Source organism: Kwoniella shivajii, chromosome 10 (assembly GCF_035658355.1).
Source record: "Kwoniella shivajii chromosome 10, complete sequence".
NCBI classification, from domain to species: Eukaryota; Fungi; Basidiomycota; class Tremellomycetes; order Tremellales; family Cryptococcaceae; genus Kwoniella; species Kwoniella shivajii.
The window spans coordinates 1,490,800-1,509,052 of record NC_085917.1 but is presented as its reverse complement, the minus strand read 5'-3'; the positions used below and the strand labels follow the sequence as shown (position 1 = coordinate 1,509,052).

Below are 18,253 nucleotides of genomic sequence, written 5' to 3'. Positions count from 1 at the left end.
TCATGTTGTCAGAGGGGTACTACTTTGCGCCGCCTTCTGATCGATGACACGAGGCTCTCAGTATATATTATCTGACTGCTATGTCGCCATCTGCCAAGCCGACGAGACGATTGTCGTACAAAAGCGCACATTTTCAAGGTGCTTCTGATCAATGACGGTCTGTCCGCGGCGGTCCTATATAAGGGACAGTCTCCCACTGTGTCTCGCCGCCTTCTTCTACGCCATTTGCATTCCTCAAAATAACCATGGTGACCGATGACATCAAAACGAGTCCCTTGGGTCGCGAGGAATCGCTCATTCCCAAGGAAGGATCAATCAACATCGATGTGAATTGGACACCCGAAGAAGAGAGTAAAGCCAAGAACAAGTAAGTCGCATAGACGGACCACAGCTGACTCCTTCAAGGCTGGACATGATCATCATGCCACTTCTCACCTTAGGGTTCTTCTGTCTGCGTGAGTCGCCCTGACAGGCTTTTCGTGTCAGACTGACCTCCTTCAAAGAGTTGGACCGAGGTAATATCGCCAACGCCTTGACCGACAATTTCCGACACGACATCGGCGTCACGCAAGACCAATTCAATGTCGGTCAGCAGATGCTTTCCCTTGGAATTGTATTGTTTGAAATTCCATCCAACATGATCCTATACAGAGTTGGGCCAGGCAGATGGCTTACATTACAGCTTTTTCTGTTTGGGTTGGTCAGCACCTTTCAAGCGTTTCAGACAAATTATGCGACATTCATTATCACTCGTCTCCTACTTGGCATCACCGAGTCCGGTTTCATCCCAGGTGGCCTCTGGACACTGTCGACTTGGTACACACGTAGGGAAACAGCGAAACGAGTCATGTTCTTCTACTTTGGCAATCAATTCGGTCAGGCATCCTCCAAACTGCTCGCGTATGGAATACTTCACATGCGAGGAGTCAGTGGTAAGAGTGGATGGTTCTGGCTGTTTGTCTTGATGGGGGCGTTCACCATTGTCAGTGGTTTCGTATTGGGGTTTCTCCTTCCGGATTCCTTCAATAATCCCCACAGTACCTTTCTGCCACGACGAAGATGGTTCACAGACCGAGAGCTGCACATCTTGCATGCGAGGGTAACCTTGGACGATCCTTCAAAGGGGCGAAAGAAGAAACATATCGACCTCGGCGCGTTCAAACGGGCTGTAAGTTATTTGCTATATCTTCCAAAAGAATGACAGCCGAGAGCTGATACGACCAGTTTGGCAACTGGCGACTGTGGATCCATGTTTTTATCACATTGTGTAACAACGGACCGCAAAGAGCTTTCGATACTTACTCACCGTCCATTGTCAGCAGCTTCGGCTTTCCGGATTTATCCGCCAACGCTTTGGCCTCGGTTGGCTTCTTTCTGCAAATACCGATGTCATACTGCTTCAGCTACGTTTCCGATCACTTGTACGCCTTTTTGCTTTGATGACCGAGGTAAAGCCAACTGAACTCCTTAGTAATCGACGCGGCGAGACGGTTATCGTGGGATTGTCGCTGCATATGCTTGGATACATCTTCAATCGTGTCTTCACGGAAATGAATTCGAGGGGCGTCCAATACTTTGGTGTTGTGTGGACCCAGACTTTTGGGACATTCTCACATCCTCTCAACATCGCCTGGATGGCTCTGACAGCTCGCGACTCGGAGGAGCGTGCTCTCGCAATGGCCATGTAAGTACAATATTCTTGGTATAACTGTCAATTAGCTCTAACGGCATTTACAGGGTAATCATGGGAGCGAATACTGCCGGTATCTACGGTGCGCAGATCTTCCGGGGCGATGACAGCCCACGTTATCGCAGAGGTTTTAGTATCAATATCGCCGTCCTCGCTCTGGCTGTTGGTCTGGCTACGATACGATATCTAGACGACATATTCCGAAGACGACGTTTAAGCAAAGCGAGTGACTTGCCCATCCGCGGAGGGAACTTAGAGGAGCTGGACGCAGGATCCTCTAGTGTCGGACGAGTAGCTAAGGAAGGGGTGGATGCGGCTAAGACGGGGCATACCAAAGGGGCCTAAAATAGCATATATAGTAGGCGAGGCGTGAACGAGCACAGAGGAGGAATCGCAGGTCTATCAATCGAGTAGAGATAGAATTGTTGCAGAATCAGAACCAACCGGGCCTCGTAGCCGAGCATATTTGGGCTCCATCGGCGCTCGGTGCCAGGAACAGACCAATTGCCAAAGATTCGTGGTCTGATCCATGTCTGATTGACACAGGAGAGATCAGGGAACACTCAGCAGGATTACTATATGATCGGACTCTTCTCGGTATCTTTGCATCTCTCGAGTTCACCAAGCAAGGAAACCACTCATCCAGATATACAACTTATTCGGGTCTGCCCCTTTGTCTTAGTTTATTAGGCAAGCGAACCCTGTTAATTCGTATCAGCATAGCGCGCGGAGGGATGCATGTTACGTACCATTGGATCCCATGGCTTGAGCAAGACTTGTTCGCTATTAAGAATGTCACTCCATTTCTTGTGCACAATTGATTTGGGTACGACAACCTGAAAGACGTATTCTTGGAACCAAGCTGCGGTCATCATGAACCATCCTTTTTCACCCGCAGAATCGGACCAACTGTTCTCCACCTTGTAGCGTAAAGGCCGACCAGAAGCATCGAGATGGACGGCGGTGATTACCATAGCATGAGTCATCTGAGTCTTGTCAGCGGTGATCGAGAAGGAAAGTATTGAAATACCCACTGAGCTCTCGCCCGTTTCTAGTCGCTGGGCTTTATTCATACCCAAGTCAAAACCGTAAGCCGCTTTCAAGTCATAGACGTCACAGTCCATCACGCCCTCGGGGGTATTGCTCGCTTTACCAACGTCGCAGCCAAAGAAAATTGGTGTATTTGCTTTTATTCCGGAGATGACAGCGTCTTCCAGTGCCGAGATTGGAGCGTTGACATCTAAAGGCAAGATCAGCATGCCCTTACATGCGCGCTTGATCACTTACATCGGACCGGATTCCCCTTCCACACATTACCCAATCTCTCCACCGAGTACAGCTTGTTGTATTCATTTCTAGGATCATTAATAATGCTAAAGCTGTCCTTTGGATCCATTCCTTTCCGTTTGCCGTACTGCTCATAAAATTCGTTCGGCGAGCCTGTCCATGAGTGGAACTTTTCGTCTCTGTCGTAGTATTCCCATGTGAGTTGCTGATTGGGTTTGGGAGGAGAACCGAGGGCAATCGTCAAAGTGGAGTATACCTCGGCGATGAACTGAGCTTTAAGTTTTCGAAGATACTCGGCGTCCTTTGATCGGCTAGCAGCAGCACGTAGAAGAACAGCATATTCCCGGAGTTTCGAGGTAAGTAAGGAATCGAGCTTGCCGGATGCTGTGGATGAAAAAGCTTCTGGGTAAAGCGACTTGGGGATTATACCGTATTTCTCTACTGCTGGTCAGAACAATATAAGTCATGCGACTGATCCAGCTCACCGATGATGTTCACAGCCATGTCCCATTGACCCCCATCATTTACTGGAGCTTGATTGAGATAAGACAAAAGCCGACCATCGAGCGGCTCGTCCAGAAGTTCCAGGATGTTTCTGCGAATGATGAGCAATGCATAGGCAAGTACAGTCGGACACACTTACTCCAGATAATAGTTTGCCTTCTCCAACTTGTCGTAGAAGAACAGGTAGTTCTGCGATAGTTCGAAGTCGCCAAGCTTGAGTTGCTCGATCACGTTGTATCGCAGGACATTGGCTGACAGGCAAGTTAGTACAATACAATTGTATATCTTAGTTTGATATGGCATACTTGTTGCAAAGAGCCAGCATCTCCCTGAGCTTGCTTGATTCACACGAGGTCCAGGATACTCCCCATGAGGTCCGGTACCCTTCAGCTGTAGGTTGAAGATCTTGGCATCGCGTATCAATGCTGAGCGTGAGGCAAGTGATAACACTGGATCCCCTTTGGAGAGAACGAGTCGTGACAGCGCGAGGACTGGGTTCTACGGGGCGTGCGTCAATTGACATTTGACATCGATGGATCATGTCCTACTTACATTGTCAAAGTCCTTTGACCACTTATCTAGTATATCTGTGCTCAAAACATCAAAACCTGAGGTCGCAGTGGTATGCTCATCGTCATGAGTCACAAGCGATGGTTTCTCCGAGACGATCTCCCGTTTCAACGCGGAAGCTGTTGGCGAACGCGGTGTAGACTGTTGGGAGCCCATAATAATGCGGCTATGGTGCTGCGATTGACGAGCAACGAGAGAAAGGTAATGAATTGAGTCTCTAGATATAACCCTTTTGCTTTGAGGAGGACCTGAGCGATAACGAGATGGCACGAAAACAACAACACGCGGAACTGTCGGGTATGACCGTGAACAATTGTCCCATAGTTACGGGAATTGAAAGCAAGATATTGCCGATAAACTGGAGAAGGCTGTCGATCGAAAGTCTTGAATTTCAAGATGACGGCGTTTTCTATGCATCGGGATACAATCTGAGTACCATGGATGTAGAGTACGAGTAACGAGCTTATCTGTCAAGAAGAATCAATCCCTTCACGTGAAGAATGGGTTCAATAGAGCACTTCTTTCCAGCGGTCATCCTACATTATGGCCCATAGACTCGCACCATATCAGCGCCATCTGCTGCAATTCGGACAGACGACTTCGGCAAACAATGTCACAGTCCTATCTGCTCTTCGACAGTTACTTTCCCTAGGGCTCAACTTTCCCCTCTCGCTTTCAATTGCGGTCGGTTTACCCATCATATGTCAATCTTTCCCGCATTATGCTGCGCCGCTTCGGGTATCGCAAATTCAACCAAGTGCTATCCGCACTCAGTTGGAGAAGGCGAAAGTCCACCAATCAACGTACTCAATATCAGAAATGATGGGATTATACTATTCCGATCAGCAAGCTCGCGAACAGGGATTGATCGCGCGGATGATCGATCTCGGACATGTCGTGAGCTTTTGGTGTATGGCAGCGGATCAGAAGACGGGAAAAGTAACTATGGAGGACATTCAGCGATTCCAAACAGGAGAATGGACTGAGGCGGTAGTACTGAGAAGAGTGAGCAGATTGCCCGGAAAAGGTGATATTGTGCCTTTTTGGAGAGGTGGGCCTCTCTTGGTCGGATTGCACAGCTGGTTCGTTAGACAACTTTTTGGCGTTCACGTTTATGAAGCCAAGTGAGAATAACCTGTGTGGTGAGTAGTCTCGTCGTTCGAACTGAATATACAAATAGCACAGAGTGCGATCACAATGCCGGCAAATCTCTGGTCTATACTGATTATCTTTTTCATGCAGAACTCGAGTACACACGTAGGAAGATTAGCACGGACGAACCCATGCGTCGTCGTATGGGAATGCTCTCTGCCATGCCAGTTGGCTTGAACATAGAACAGCTATTAACAAACCGTTAATATCATGCATTACAGACCGTCGGTAACTGCTCAGATATCTAAATCCTATATTGCACGATCTCATAAGGTCGATGTCACTTGGGGTGATAATTGAAGCTAGAAAACGACATGTATCGTGTCCAGGCAACTTGCAGTCGCTAGCAGTTGTGTGAAAAGTAACGCATGTCTGTAGGCCCCATATCATCACATAGAGTATCAAAACAGCAGCTCGCTACATTAGTATGTATAGCGTCCTAGACCTTGTTCTCCCTGAAGTAGTCCTCCAAAGACAACAATTGAGGGTGGATGGACCGCAACTTGTTGGCGTCTACAGGCGGGTAACCCTCAGTAGCAAAGACTGAAAAAGCATCAGTTGACGGCGGTAGAAAAGAGGTCAAACCCGCTTACAATACATCATTTCTCTGAAGTCGTGTGGAAGCAGATTTCGAATGAAAGTCGGCAATAACGATGCTAACCATGGTGTGTAACCTTGACTTTTAAGGATTGCATGGCGAATATCCTCAAAAGCGTAATTGCCTGCAGCCAAATCGATGGTCTTGTTGCGATACGTGTCATCTTTGGTATTCAATAGAGCTTTGCCAGCGAATACACCAATATCTTCTACTGCGATCAACTGACACTTGCCCCAGCCGAGAGCAGCGTAGAATGCACCGACAAGCATGAAACGGGCGAATCCTGAATTGACAGGGAAATTGTCCTGCGTATTGACGTCAGCTTATATCGCAATGAGATGCTGGAAGGGATTTAAAAACCCACCATGAAAGCAGCAGGTCGAAGGATGGTGTACGAAAGACCGGATGCCTTCAAGCTGGATTCGACCTGCGAGTAAGATGTCAATTCACCTGCTTCTAGTCAAGGAAAGTCCTACAGCCAAGCGTGACACATCTGATGACAGGTGACAATCGAGTTTGTTGACTCACCTTAGCTTTTGAACGGAAATGAGGTACGTTCTTAGCCGTATCTGCGGCACAAACACTACTAAATACGATATGTTCAACGCCAGCCTTTTTGGCTGCATTGACGAAATTGATTCCTTGCTCAGCTTCCTTTTCCTCTCCAGCCATCGCATCAGTCACGAGAAATGCTCTATCCACCCCAGCGAGTGCCTTGTCTAGCGCTTCAATGTCATTTAGATCACCTTGGACGGCTGTGACACCCTTCTCGACTAGCTTTTTGGCTGATTCCGACGAAGGATTTCGAGTCAAAAATCGAAGGGATAGGTTAGATTGACCTAACAATGTAGAAATCGCTTTACCACCTTGTTTACCGGTGGCTCCAACGACGAGGATATTGACCGGCGATGACATTGTGTATGCTGCTTAAGCTGTGATCGCATGGGGATAGCATACGAAAAAGATACGTGATAGGTTCTTGATCGCGGTAGTGACACGATTCCCGGAAAGGTTCCAGCGCGTCATAGTCGATGAGTTTTCCCACGGATGTCGCGGTAATATTTCACTGAAAGCTGTTTAGGGTTTTCGTCATTCTTCTCGAATCACTGCCAGAAACACCACCACAGATATTCCCAGTTTTATCACCTATCTCACCGTAAGGCTCGTTCATGATGGTAAGGGGAGCAAAATGATACCATCCAAGCCAAGATCAAATTGGCTGTTGTACCGACCATTATGACTATCATTGCGCAGTTATATCGCTCTCAATACAAAGGAAGAGGGACATGCGCTTCTTTCTCATTCGGGGCCCTCCTAGTTCAGCACTCATCATATCTAGCGATAGCTCTTGAGCATTGACGATTAAATTGCCTTATAGAACTACATGCTGATTGGCCCTAGATAGCTCTTTCGACCAAATCGTGGGCACAAAACTGGCGACAACGATGTTGTTGGCACTGCTAGTCCGGATAGTACAGAACCGAGTTCGGCAAACAAACAATCCCATAAAGTCAGGAGGGCTGAACCAATGATACAAGACTTTTGCCGGAACAAAAGGGGAGAAGCTTGGACGAGATAAACGAGCTCTTCGATGTTCGTTACACCCAATAGCGTAAGGACTTCCGCATTGACAACACAGGTGTGTTGAGACGAAAGAGCGAAGGCTATCATCCTCAAGATAATGTATGCGAAGTATGAAACGATATTAGAGCATTCAAGATATGCATTTCTTGGGAAGAAGTCCCAAGTACTCAAACTGGGTCTTTGACTTTTACATCTGATATTTCTAAAATGCTAGGTACTTTGTTATTCACTTCTAAATCCAGTAAGACATTCCTGACTATAAGGTCAAGCCAATGGCTAAGGAAAAGTAAAGCATGGTTCTAAGCTATCTCATGTCCGGATATGGAAGGTGCCATGAACCGAGTTGTTCGTACACGGATCGGACCACGACAATAGTGAAGTAGCTCGCTTCTGATGGGATGGCTGTACCCTAAAACGACCACAGGCATTGGTGCGACTACTGCTCAGCTCGGCGCGGGTCACGATAAACTTTTGCGTTTTCAAAGAGAGACCCGAAGAGCTTTTCCGAATGGAAGAGGCTATCTCAAGATTCGCGGCGTGCCCGTTTCACCCCAGACTCATGGAGCCTTCCCTCGACCGTTAAGGAGACTGAAACTGTGTAAAGCTGGATCCATCAGAAACAGATGCCAATTTCTCAGTTCAATGATTGCGCTTTGATTTTTGTAGGACCCTTTGTTGAGGACGATGACAGAATTCATATTGCGACTGGGTGTCTTCAACTGGCTGCTTATGGTGATCTTGACGTGGTGGGAGATTCTAATGCACTTCTTGACGGTAATATTGACTTCAGGTAGTGGCCCGTCGGTCATTGCATCGCCTTCTTACGAAGTTCGATCTGAGATGTGGCACACGCATACATCGGGTCAGATATATAACACGCTGCTACTGTAACTATCCCCTTAGTCCCAAGCTTCCTGCGGCCATCGATCTCCTTCCCTTGGTGTTCGGAAATCCGCCACTAAGCTCTCAGGCAGTTCTTGTGGCTCGTTATCCAGCCACAATCTAATCAGATGACGTTGATTCTTCTCAGAATCCTCGGAGGATGTCCTCGCTAGGGCAAGGACTAGTGAGCCGGCGCTACTCGATATTGGGTAAGCTTACCGTGATATACAACAATGTTGTTAACGTATTCCAGGTCGCCCTTCTCTAAAGTCAGGTCTAAGCTGGATTTTTCAGCCGTAAAGTGAATAGCATCCAGAGCGAGATGCTTATTTTCTGGCAACGGCTCATTATCTTGATCCACTCCGAAGAAACCAAAGTAGGGCCGACGAGAATAAACCGAAACCACTTGGTCCTTGCCAACAGGATGAATGAGAGGTCGCCCTGCTCTCAGAATCTCAGAAAGGTCTCACATGAGCATGGATGATCTACTGACCCTGTGTCTGATATTTGTTCTTCCAATCTGGCTTTGCAAGTTCTCGAATGATGTCACGACGAGTGCTGGCGAGCTCGTTATATGTTTGACCCACCGAAGATAGCTGCGAGAGACCACCAGTCTCGGCGATCCCCAATGTAAGGAGTGCGATAATGCCAACAAAGCCGTCTTGGTGAAACACTACAACATGTTTCAGCAGGTTGGTTTCGGGATACAAACCCACCTTGGTTTCCATTCGTTTGTCCTTTGACAGCTGGTGGAAATGGTTAATTGTCATGGCTAAATATCATGTGTGAACTTACAAATGGCAGGGCGTTTATCAGCCTCCACGTTCGTGATATCCCTACAGAATCAACTAAATATATGGCTGTAAACAAACTTTCAGTACACATACCTTAGATGTACTATGTTGCTGCCATTGTTCGCAATCCGTTTCGGATTGACATATGAAGACAAACCAGCGAATACAGAGATCTGCTTAGCTCTGGTCCAAGAACCCACTGGAAGTCCCCTCAGCACGCGGAACCCAAGGCCACTGTTCAACTCTTGCGTTGTCTCATTCAGAACTCTGCACAGAGTAGAATCGGCGGCGATGGGAAAGGTCTTTTGGGTAATCTCATTATTAGAGACTGAAAGCGATTCAAAATGTTCGTAAGCCTTGTTGACAAGCTTAACGTCCTCTTCGGTAAACCTGTACAACCATTGTTCCGCTGTCAAGTCAGTTTAATATGTCTTTCTGTGACTCACGTTGGTTGATCAAGACTTTCCCGTCCCAGACACTGTTTGAGATGACGCGGTCGGGAAATCCTTCGGGTAAAGGGTCAGGGTTTAGTGTACGCCGCTTGATTGGAGCTCCACCACTTTAGGCTGGGCTCATAAGGAGTGTCGAATATCAGACGCTGTGCAGGGATCAGTCTCTGACTTCTCGATGCTGGAGCTCACTCGCCTGCTTCTCTGCGTCATCGATATTAGTTTTTCGGTCAGAGGGTTGCAATTCCAGCTTCTGGAAAGAACTGAGAAGTGGAAGTGTCGCTGGAATTGCTTGCACTGAGGCCATTGTATAGTTCCTGTCACAGCGTCAACAGACGAGGATGGCATGATGTAGGTCAAGGTCTTATATGTGTCTAAGATGAGAACGATAACCTATATAGACTACTAACATATTTCGTCTGACGCCATCACGCGACATTTGACGACATTTGACGACATCCCGCCGTCTTACAAAAACCAAAATTCGGCCGAGTCCGATGTATGCTGTAAGTAGCGTCAATCACAGTTGCCAAGCTTGATCAAAGCCACGGGGACGTAGCTGCGTTGAGAAACATCTGGAATCGGTGAGCCGACATGTATACATGAAGGTAATAGGAAGAGGACAGAACGATTCGGAACTCTTGCGTTCAAGCAAGGGAAAATGAGACGTGTAGCCCCCTAACCCTATGTATTTCATGGTGAGTTAAAGCGTAAGTGGTTCCGTCATATCGCGGTTTCATTAAAGCTATCGCCCACGAAGTTTGAAACGTTGTCGTTTGGCGACGATTCGAACATATACAACATCTCATAACTTTGCGATTTACCGTCTAGAGTCGTTCGAAGCGCGTACGTGAACCCCGGCTTCTCTTTATCGCGGAGTGACCTTGGCGTGAACCAGCTGACCGGTAAATCGGCACAATGGTCCGATCTTACCGCCCATTCCCGAACCAATCCCATCAAGCGTGATTCAACCTTTTACTTCATCGCTTGTCCAATACATCTACCTGGCTGCAGTTCTCCAGATCCTTGGTTTCCGACGACCAAGTTTTAACCTGCTCATAAAGTAAACAATGTCTCAACCTTGCGAAGGCTGCAACTGCGGCAGATCGCAAGCTCAAGTTCCCACCGCTGGTTCGGGTCCTCGTCAACTCCGATCCTTCACATCTCCGGCAGAGAGCAATACCAATACGAATGAAGGGATAGAGCCAGCTATACCATTACGTTCGAAGAAATGGTTCAACGATCCTTCCGATCTTGGTGAGTACTAGGTTGCCAAGCTATCAGCTGACTAGAGCAGGCATGTCTGCCCTGTACACCGAAAGGTATCTGAATTCAGGTTTAACCGTTCCCGAGCTATCTCCCAAAAACCGACCTATCATTGGTATTGCGCAGACTGGTTCAGACTTATCTCCATGTAACAAGTACCATGTAGAATTGGCGAAGAGGGTTAGAGATGGCATAATCGCCGCCGGTGGAACTCCGTTAGAATTTCCATGTCATCCTATTCAAGAGACGGGCAAGCGGCCTACTGCGAGTTTAGACCGGAATTTGTCATATCTCTCGCTTGTGGAAGTGCTCTTCGGATATCCCTTGGATGGTGTCGTCCTTTTGACAGGTTGTGATAAAACGTGAGCTGTTCGAGTATCTCTGTGAACGAGTCTGATTGTCAAATACAGCACTCCCGCTCTGCTAATGGCAGCTGCTACCGTTAACATCCCTGCCATTTCGATGGTGAGTCAGATACAGTGCATATCGTTGGCTGCCCGCTGACCCATATCCAGAACGTCGGGCCTATGTTAAACGGCTACAGCGGTCAAAAGCTGATTGGCTCCGGAGGTGTTGTCTGGGAGAGTCGAGCACAATTAGCAGCAGGGCAGATTACTGAGGCTGAGTTCTTACATCATGTGGCTTTGTCGGCGCCTAGGTGAGTTCGATCTGTGCAGCCGCCGCTAATATCAACCTCAGTGCTGGTCATTGTAACACAATCGGCACAGCTTCCACCATGAATGCCATGGCAGAGGCTTTGGGCATGTCTTTGCCCGGAAGTGCCTCCATTCCAGCAGTATACCGAGAACGAGGCGCCTGCGCTTACGCAACAGGATTGCGAATCGTTCAACTGGTCAGAGAAGATATCAAACCCTCAGATATCATGACTAAAGCAGCTTTCGAAAATGCCATTGCATGTTGCGCTGCCATTGGCGGATCGACCAACGCCCCAATCCATTTAAATGCCGTTGCTAAACATATAGGAGTGGATCTTGATTGTGACGACTGGGAGCGAGTGGGATATCACCTTCCTTTGCTGTTGAATGTGCAGCCTGCAGGGGAATGGCTTTGTGAGGAGTATCACCGTGCGGGTGGACTGCCTGGTGAGTTTACTTCTTTCGCGCTATCTCAGTAACTGACAAGTATCAGCTGTCGTCGCCGAGCTCATGAAGCACAACGCCTTTCCACATCCGGACGCGTTGACAGTATCTGGACACTCCATCGGCGAAAACTGCCGTAGCGACCTTTCCCAAGATCGCCGAGTGATTGTACCCTTTGACAAGCCATTGAAAGCGGAGGCTGGATTCTTGCACCTGAAAGGAACCCTTTTCGAGAGTGGTATTATGAAAACGTCTGTCATATCCCCTGCATTCCGAGAACAGTACTTGTCAAATCCCAACGATCCTATGGCATTCGAAGGTCCTGTCGCCGTATTTGACGGTCCCGAAGATTACCATCATCGAATCGAGCATTCTCCGGACATCGGTCCCGGTACCATCCTCATCATGCGCGGTGCAGGTCCCATAGGGTATCCTGGAGCGGCTGAAGTTGTCAATATGATTCCCCCTGGTGAATTGATCCGCAAAGGGATAGAGCTCCCTTGTATTGGTGATGGCAGGCAGAGTGGTACTAGTGGAAGTCCATCAATCCTCAATGCCAGTCCGGAAGCAGCTACTGGAGGTATGTTGGGCTATCTCGTAGATGGCGATCGTGTTCGGATCGATCTTCTGAAAAGAACTGCAGACGTCCTGTTGAGCACCGCGGAAATTGAGGAGAGAAAGAAATCTATGGGATCATACAAATACCCGAAGAGTCAAACACCGTGGCAGGAAATGTACAGAGATTCCGTATCAGAATTGAGTGAAGGAATGGTGATCAAAAGCGCCATCAAGTATCAGCGTTTAGCTCAAACTCAAGGAATACCAAGACAGAACCATTAGTGTAGTAGCCTCGATGAATTTCCTGTATGCATCGAACAGACTGTCATTTGCGTCAAGGACCAACCAATAGCATAGAACGACTATGGTATAATTTACAACTTCCACAATCTATATCAACAGCAAACCTTCCTCGTACATCTCGAACATTACCTTTCGCCATTGCACCTCGACATTGCTCGCTGCTGCTCGCCGCCTCCAGACCTCTTCCATGAGTCTCAGAGCACTGGACGTGTTTCCGAAAGCCGCAGCCTCGTCTCCGAGTCTAGTAAACCGTTGACGGAAAATGCGTTGTAACGCAGGGTGTTCAGCATGACATCCAGCGATGACAATGGGGAAAATCAACAATTTGTCCGTCCCACTTTGAGTATCGCACTTGTCTAAAGCCAGAAGCGCGTCTGCTGTGTCCTGCACAGCTGTGACTATGTCCGGAACTGAGGCTCTTGTCAGTGAATCTGATTGACCATGAAAAGTGCGTCACTCACCGCCAGGAAAGCATCCATCAACAACAGTAGCCAGCAAAACTCTAACACCATGCTGAAAAACGTTACTCATCGCCATCCGATGTACTGTTAACGTATCGTTTCGTTCGAACAAATGATCCTCTCTCCATCTTCTCTCGTCCAACAGCCTCTCTATGGCATCTGCCTTCTCGACGAGACATCGGTTTGAAAGCGAACCGGTTCGAAGGGATTTTTCCTTCCATTCAGACAGTGCGATAGTCTCAGCAAGAGCAAGACGCTGTCAAGGATTTAGCCTACAGACCAAGTGCAGATGACTGCGCACCTACCGTAGTATTGTCACAACCCATCACCGTCTCGCGAAGCAGTTGGGAAACTTTGCCTTGCTCTCGATATCGGTCCAGTAGGAACACGCGGTAGATGGGTAGAAATTGAGATCTCTTGTTCTGAGTGAGAGATATGAGGATGTCAACCCACATGAGCGGACTGATAAGATGACCCAGGCGGTTCATCAGACCGGCGATGTCTACATCCATCCTTCACGCACAGCATTAGCATGTGTTTTGGTTCGACATTTGTTGTTCTTATAGGGCGAACTAGAGAAGAAGAAGGTGTTTCGCACTCACCTCGATGTTGATGAGGGCACGTCCATTCCATATGAACGATACAATACCGCCGTCAAGCATCTTCTACACAACTCCGCAGTCTCCACCCATCCCTTGTCCTCTCCCCCGTCAAATAGGTTGAAGCTATTTGCGGTTAACGCAGCAAGAATGAATTCGTCTGTGCCTAAATCAGCAGCGGGAACAGACTTCAGCTGTTTTAAGGTGGCTTGAAGAGTGGTTCGAGCGAACACATCATCAGGGTCTGCGTAGTTATTGATGGCAGAGGGAGTGGTGTTGCCGGATCGGGGATACCGTTTCCTCGAGATGTGAAGGGCTGCGATCGATGATAAAGCTTGAAGTAAGCCCGGATGTTGAAGAGCAAGAGGAGCGACGAGATCAGATATAGGTTGGTTGTCAAACCTGTACTGCAGAGGCAGAATGACAGTGAGATAGTGATGGAAGTAGCGCATATCTTCACTTTGGGTGTTCACTGGACATGGAAACCAGAGAGTGTTGGGGACTTGGGGGTATAATGGATAATATGGTTGGGCGCTTTCATTGGTGGGGGCGAGTCCAAGCAAATTCAGTATATCTGGATCGATAATGGGGGACGTCGGCTGAGTGGAGAACATTGTATCGGACGGATTATAGCTGGTCTGCGCTGAAGATGGCAATGTGAAATGGGTGTCATGTCCAATGCGCGTGGACCCACTCAGCACAAAATGATTTCCATCTGTGATTTCTAAAGACCTCAAAGGATCTGACGATAAACCTGCTCCAACAGCTTGACTTCTCATTCCGATCCGCTCTTTTACATCTGTGATGTTTTCACTTCTTGTGGACATATTGATCCCTTCTTCAGTATCTACAACAGATCTCCCGTCCGCTGTCAGTGATGCCGATGCTGCTCTATTTGCCCAGTGAGATCTCATTTTAGCTGCTCGGGTGTCGTTCACTGTTTGTTTTCTGATTCACAACGTAAGTCCCTTGGTGTGTGCGAAGAAGCATTGAGATGCAACGTACATCTGAGCCGTGACGTCTTTCACCTTTTCCTTCTTGTTCATCCACACAGGTCTCTTCGATTCATATCCCATGCAATCAAGGCCAAGACGACTACATGCTCCGCAAGAGGGCTTCCCCTCGTCGCACCTCTAGGTCCTGTATCAGCTCAGTTCGCTATCTTACTGTGACATACCTTCTTCCTCAATCTACAAGTCAGGCAGCCGGATCTCTTACGTTGGCATTTCCCATTGGTGCCTACTCTGCCGCCTGGTGAGTTGTTTGAGGGTGAAGAGGAGGAGGGTGCAGTTTGTGCGGAACTGGAAGGGATGTAGCTTGAAGAAGTTTGTGCGTTGAACTGCATGGAGAGCTGAATGGAATTTCTTGTTTATGTGACCATGTAGAGGTTGTCCAAATTAATGGATCAAACAACTTATTCAAGTGGATGGATAGAGGGGAGTTGAACGAAAACTTTGAAACATTGAGATGGTGGAAATGAGAAATGTAACGGGTGATCAAGTCGAAATCCTCGTTGGAACATACAGTAGTCAATCGGTTAAAGCCGCGTACTATATTAACAATTTTTTTCATGGTGGAATCATTAATCTGCGTGTGATGAAGAAATTGCATTTTTATCATTCCTGGCTCTTTATTATGAATGTCTATGTATATATTATAGAAAGGTTACTAAAAGACCACTCCTTTAACTTGGTCGATCTCCGACACCTTAATGTTCTTGATTGCTATAGTACATACAAGAGCCAAAGCCATAATCGCAGTTCCTGCGATGAGCATCCTACGCTGGGCTTCTGCATATGCCAAATTGATAGCCGTTCGAGTTGGATCACCCATAGGGTAACTGAGCTGAATAGATAAGTCTTCGTAGATATCCTCCCAAAGATCGACGGTCTCGGCGGGAAGGAATTCTTGAAGTTTCGCAGGAAGCGTGTTGGTCCAGATGGCGCCAGAGATCGAGTTTCCAATGGCTCCAGCAAAGTATCCAAACATTCCCAAGATAGCCAACATACCCGCAGAGTCGTTGTGGGAACCAGCCGCAAGGACTGCAATCTGCTCGACAAGAGTGAAAGAGGATCCTGCCCAAGCGATGAGTATCTGGGTGAAGACAATCCAGCCAATAGAAAAGCCAGGTCTTCTGAAGTAGATCATCAGGCCCTCGCCTAGAATGTATACCGGGACACCGATGTAGAGGAGCCATTTAAAGTAACCAGTCTTTCGTACCAGGTAACCCACTGGGAACAGCCAAACACCGGCGACAACATCGTAGATGGAAGCGATGTAACCTGCTTCACTAATCGAGATGTCGTAGACAACCTGCAAGAAACTTGTGAAGTAACTTGCCCAGCAGTAATAGGCAATTTGCCAGCTGACATTGAGCATACAGGCGCCAAGAACGGTCCGGTTCGCGAGGAGGTGGAAAGCGATGAATGGTTTGGGAGCTACGAATCGCTCGACCAGAGCAAATGCGACTAAGAGAACGAAGCCTAGGACCAACATGGCGATGATGTATCCCTCCTGCCACTGGTTCTCGGCAGACGTGGCAATGGAGAATGGGAGGAGGAACAGCGCCATTCCAGCAACGACGAGGAAGACACCGAGAACTGTGATATATTCAGTATGATGCCATTTTCGGGCCTACACTCACCGTCAAACTCGACTAGGTAGAACCATGAAGCTTTCGTCCAAGTCATTGCGGTTTTATTCGACATGATTTCTCCAGCTTTGATGGCCCTTCGCTTCTGGATTTGCATGAATACAAAGAATGGCAGAGCAACAAAGGGAAGTATAATTGCAAAGCATCCATAAGCCCATCGCCAATTATTCTCGTAGAATCGCTGCGAAATAGCAGGACCAGCGTAGGCGGTGATGATCCATGGGGATGCAGTGAATGCGTAAGCCAGACCTCGGTTTTTGAGGTTAGATGTATCAGCGGTAAAGACATCGACGGCGAAAATCATGCCGATGAACCCGACAGAGTAAAAGCACTACACTGTCAGCCATACACCTGACGTAAGGAACTCACCTGAGCAGCGCAATAAGTATAAATATTGGTACAGCAAGCTGACAAGATGAGACCAATGCATGCCAACACAGTCATGGCCAAGTATCCGTAACTTCGATCCCACAGGTTGAGTACCTTGGCAAGGATCATGTATGCAGCAGCACTCATAATATTCGAGACAATGCCGATTGTGGGAATAAGAGAATGTGCTTCAAATCCTGATGTGATATATGCGGACAGATTGCCAGTGATGGAAGATTGGAACGCATTAACGGCGTACGTAAGCCAGAAACTGAAAGATCAGTATATCACATCATAGTCGCTCAACTCACAACATGTACACCATTCGAAGAGATGACTTGTTCCATGTCCTCGCTATAGCCTCTGCTTGCCTCACGCCATCTTGTAGCTCGCTATCTCTGTTATCGTTTTCCTTTCCCGAAACATGGTTCAGGTGTGGGAGTGCCAGATTTTCGGTACCCGGCGAGTTCTTTGCAGTAGCGTCACCATCGTTATTCGTGTTTTTGTCCTCTAGGGATTGTTGTTCGGTAGTAGTCATCGCCGCTTGAGTGAGGTTGAGGGATTGGTCCACCTTCATTGCGAGAGATTTATTTATTTATTTCTATGGAAAAGAAAACAATGATGTGAAGAAGCGGTTGGTCCTTTTAGGTTTAACAAAAGCGGAATTTTTCAGCGTCGTTAGCATGTGTACCGGCCGAAGTGTCTCTCTTATTGGACTGAATCCAATAATTGAGAGACTTCTGTGAAACGGAAAAAAACGCGGCGCTGTGGGCGGCAAGCTATCGTAGCTGGTCTCGAGGATATCTTATAAGATCATGTCAATGTTCATTCTGTATCTGATAACAAAATTTTCTCCGCCGAGCGCGGCAAAATGGGGGTTCGATCGGGCGAAACAAGCGGCGTAGTCAGGGCACGGTATATAAAAGTTCAGAGAGAGTGGAGCTCGCTTCTACCTGACACCTGCTTATGAAAGGGGTTAATGAGACCCGAGGTGCCACCATTATTTCGCTTTTGTCTTGGCTTGCTATTCCGGGAAACAAGGATCGTTTCTGATCCGTGCATGTTTTAAGCGATTGCCTTCTCAATAATGTTGAACACTCACCCGAAATCATCAAACTGCGCAAGGAATCTTCAGCGACCCGCGCTCGGGTGTATCAGCTAATTGTCCAAACGAGTTTTTTGTGGTATGAGTTACAAGGATACAGGATTACAAGAAGGCACCGCACATATCTGTCGCGGAGTGGCTGGCACCTTGCCATTGCGTTCATATTTATGCATGGATTAGGCAGGTAAGTCGTGGCATTCCGAGTTGATCTCAGTGTTTCTCACCCGGAAACAAAGTGTATCATATGTGATAGACTCACCGGTACTGATTATGAAATCAAATCCCACTCGCTGAATGCTGACTCCCAATGGAGTCTCGATGTCATTTCA

At 47.6% G+C, this 18,253-nt stretch overlaps 7 protein-coding genes across 7 annotated transcripts; 2 read left to right on the top strand and 5 right to left on the bottom strand.

Annotated features, from left to right (window-relative positions):
* Positions 1–1,634: 1,634 nt before the first annotated feature.
* On the top strand, positions 1,635–2,035 carry IL334_007446 (uncharacterized protein; the record flags this gene model as incomplete). Its single annotated transcript, XM_062939136.1, has 2 exons — positions 1,635–1,684; positions 1,738–2,035. 2 exons carry the CDS (start codon positions 1,635–1,637, stop codon positions 2,033–2,035), a joined length of 348 nt encoding a protein of 115 aa, XP_062795187.1.
* A 341-nt stretch (positions 2,036–2,376) lies between these two features.
* Positions 2,377–4,207, bottom strand: IL334_007445 (uncharacterized protein; the record flags this gene model as incomplete). The annotated part of the gene is made up of 8 exons (XM_062939135.1): positions 2,377–2,391; positions 2,440–2,676; positions 2,725–2,930; positions 2,978–3,415; positions 3,463–3,572; positions 3,621–3,732; positions 3,787–3,979; positions 4,034–4,207. 8 exons carry the CDS (start codon positions 4,205–4,207, stop codon positions 2,377–2,379), a joined length of 1,485 nt encoding a protein of 494 aa, XP_062795186.1.
* Positions 4,208–5,642: 1,435 nt separating this feature from the next.
* Positions 5,643–6,716, bottom strand: IL334_007444 (uncharacterized protein; the record flags this gene model as incomplete). The annotated part of the gene is made up of 4 exons (XM_062939134.1): positions 5,643–5,746; positions 5,797–6,106; positions 6,166–6,228; positions 6,330–6,716. 4 exons carry the CDS (start codon positions 6,714–6,716, stop codon positions 5,643–5,645), a joined length of 864 nt encoding a protein of 287 aa, XP_062795185.1.
* A 1,568-nt stretch (positions 6,717–8,284) lies between these two features.
* On the bottom strand, positions 8,285–9,817 carry IL334_007443 (uncharacterized protein; the record flags this gene model as incomplete). The annotated part of the gene is made up of 7 exons (XM_062939133.1): positions 8,285–8,436; positions 8,487–8,708; positions 8,761–8,940; positions 8,984–9,013; positions 9,063–9,103; positions 9,155–9,470; positions 9,703–9,817. The coding sequence occupies 7 exons, from the start codon at positions 9,815–9,817 to the stop codon at positions 8,285–8,287; spliced, it is 1,056 nt and encodes a 351-aa protein (XP_062795184.1).
* Positions 9,818–10,580: 763 nt separating this feature from the next.
* On the top strand, positions 10,581–12,716 carry IL334_007442 (uncharacterized protein; the record flags this gene model as incomplete). Its single annotated transcript, XM_062939132.1, has 6 exons — positions 10,581–10,767; positions 10,847–11,138; positions 11,187–11,241; positions 11,292–11,422; positions 11,476–11,879; positions 11,926–12,716. The coding sequence occupies 6 exons, from the start codon at positions 10,581–10,583 to the stop codon at positions 12,714–12,716; spliced, it is 1,860 nt and encodes a 619-aa protein (XP_062795183.1).
* A 108-nt stretch (positions 12,717–12,824) lies between these two features.
* Positions 12,825–15,142, bottom strand: IL334_007441 (uncharacterized protein; the record flags this gene model as incomplete). Its single annotated transcript, XM_062939131.1, has 6 exons — positions 12,825–13,147; positions 13,199–13,454; positions 13,504–13,711; positions 13,801–14,745; positions 14,803–14,930; positions 14,975–15,142. 6 exons carry the CDS (start codon positions 15,140–15,142, stop codon positions 12,825–12,827), a joined length of 2,028 nt encoding a protein of 675 aa, XP_062795182.1.
* A 323-nt stretch (positions 15,143–15,465) lies between these two features.
* On the bottom strand, positions 15,466–17,396 carry IL334_007440 (uncharacterized protein; the record flags this gene model as incomplete). Its single annotated transcript, XM_062939130.1, has 3 exons — positions 15,466–16,397; positions 16,442–16,781; positions 17,196–17,396. 3 exons carry the CDS (start codon positions 17,394–17,396, stop codon positions 15,466–15,468), a joined length of 1,473 nt encoding a protein of 490 aa, XP_062795181.1.
* Positions 17,397–18,253: the final 857 nt, after the last annotated feature.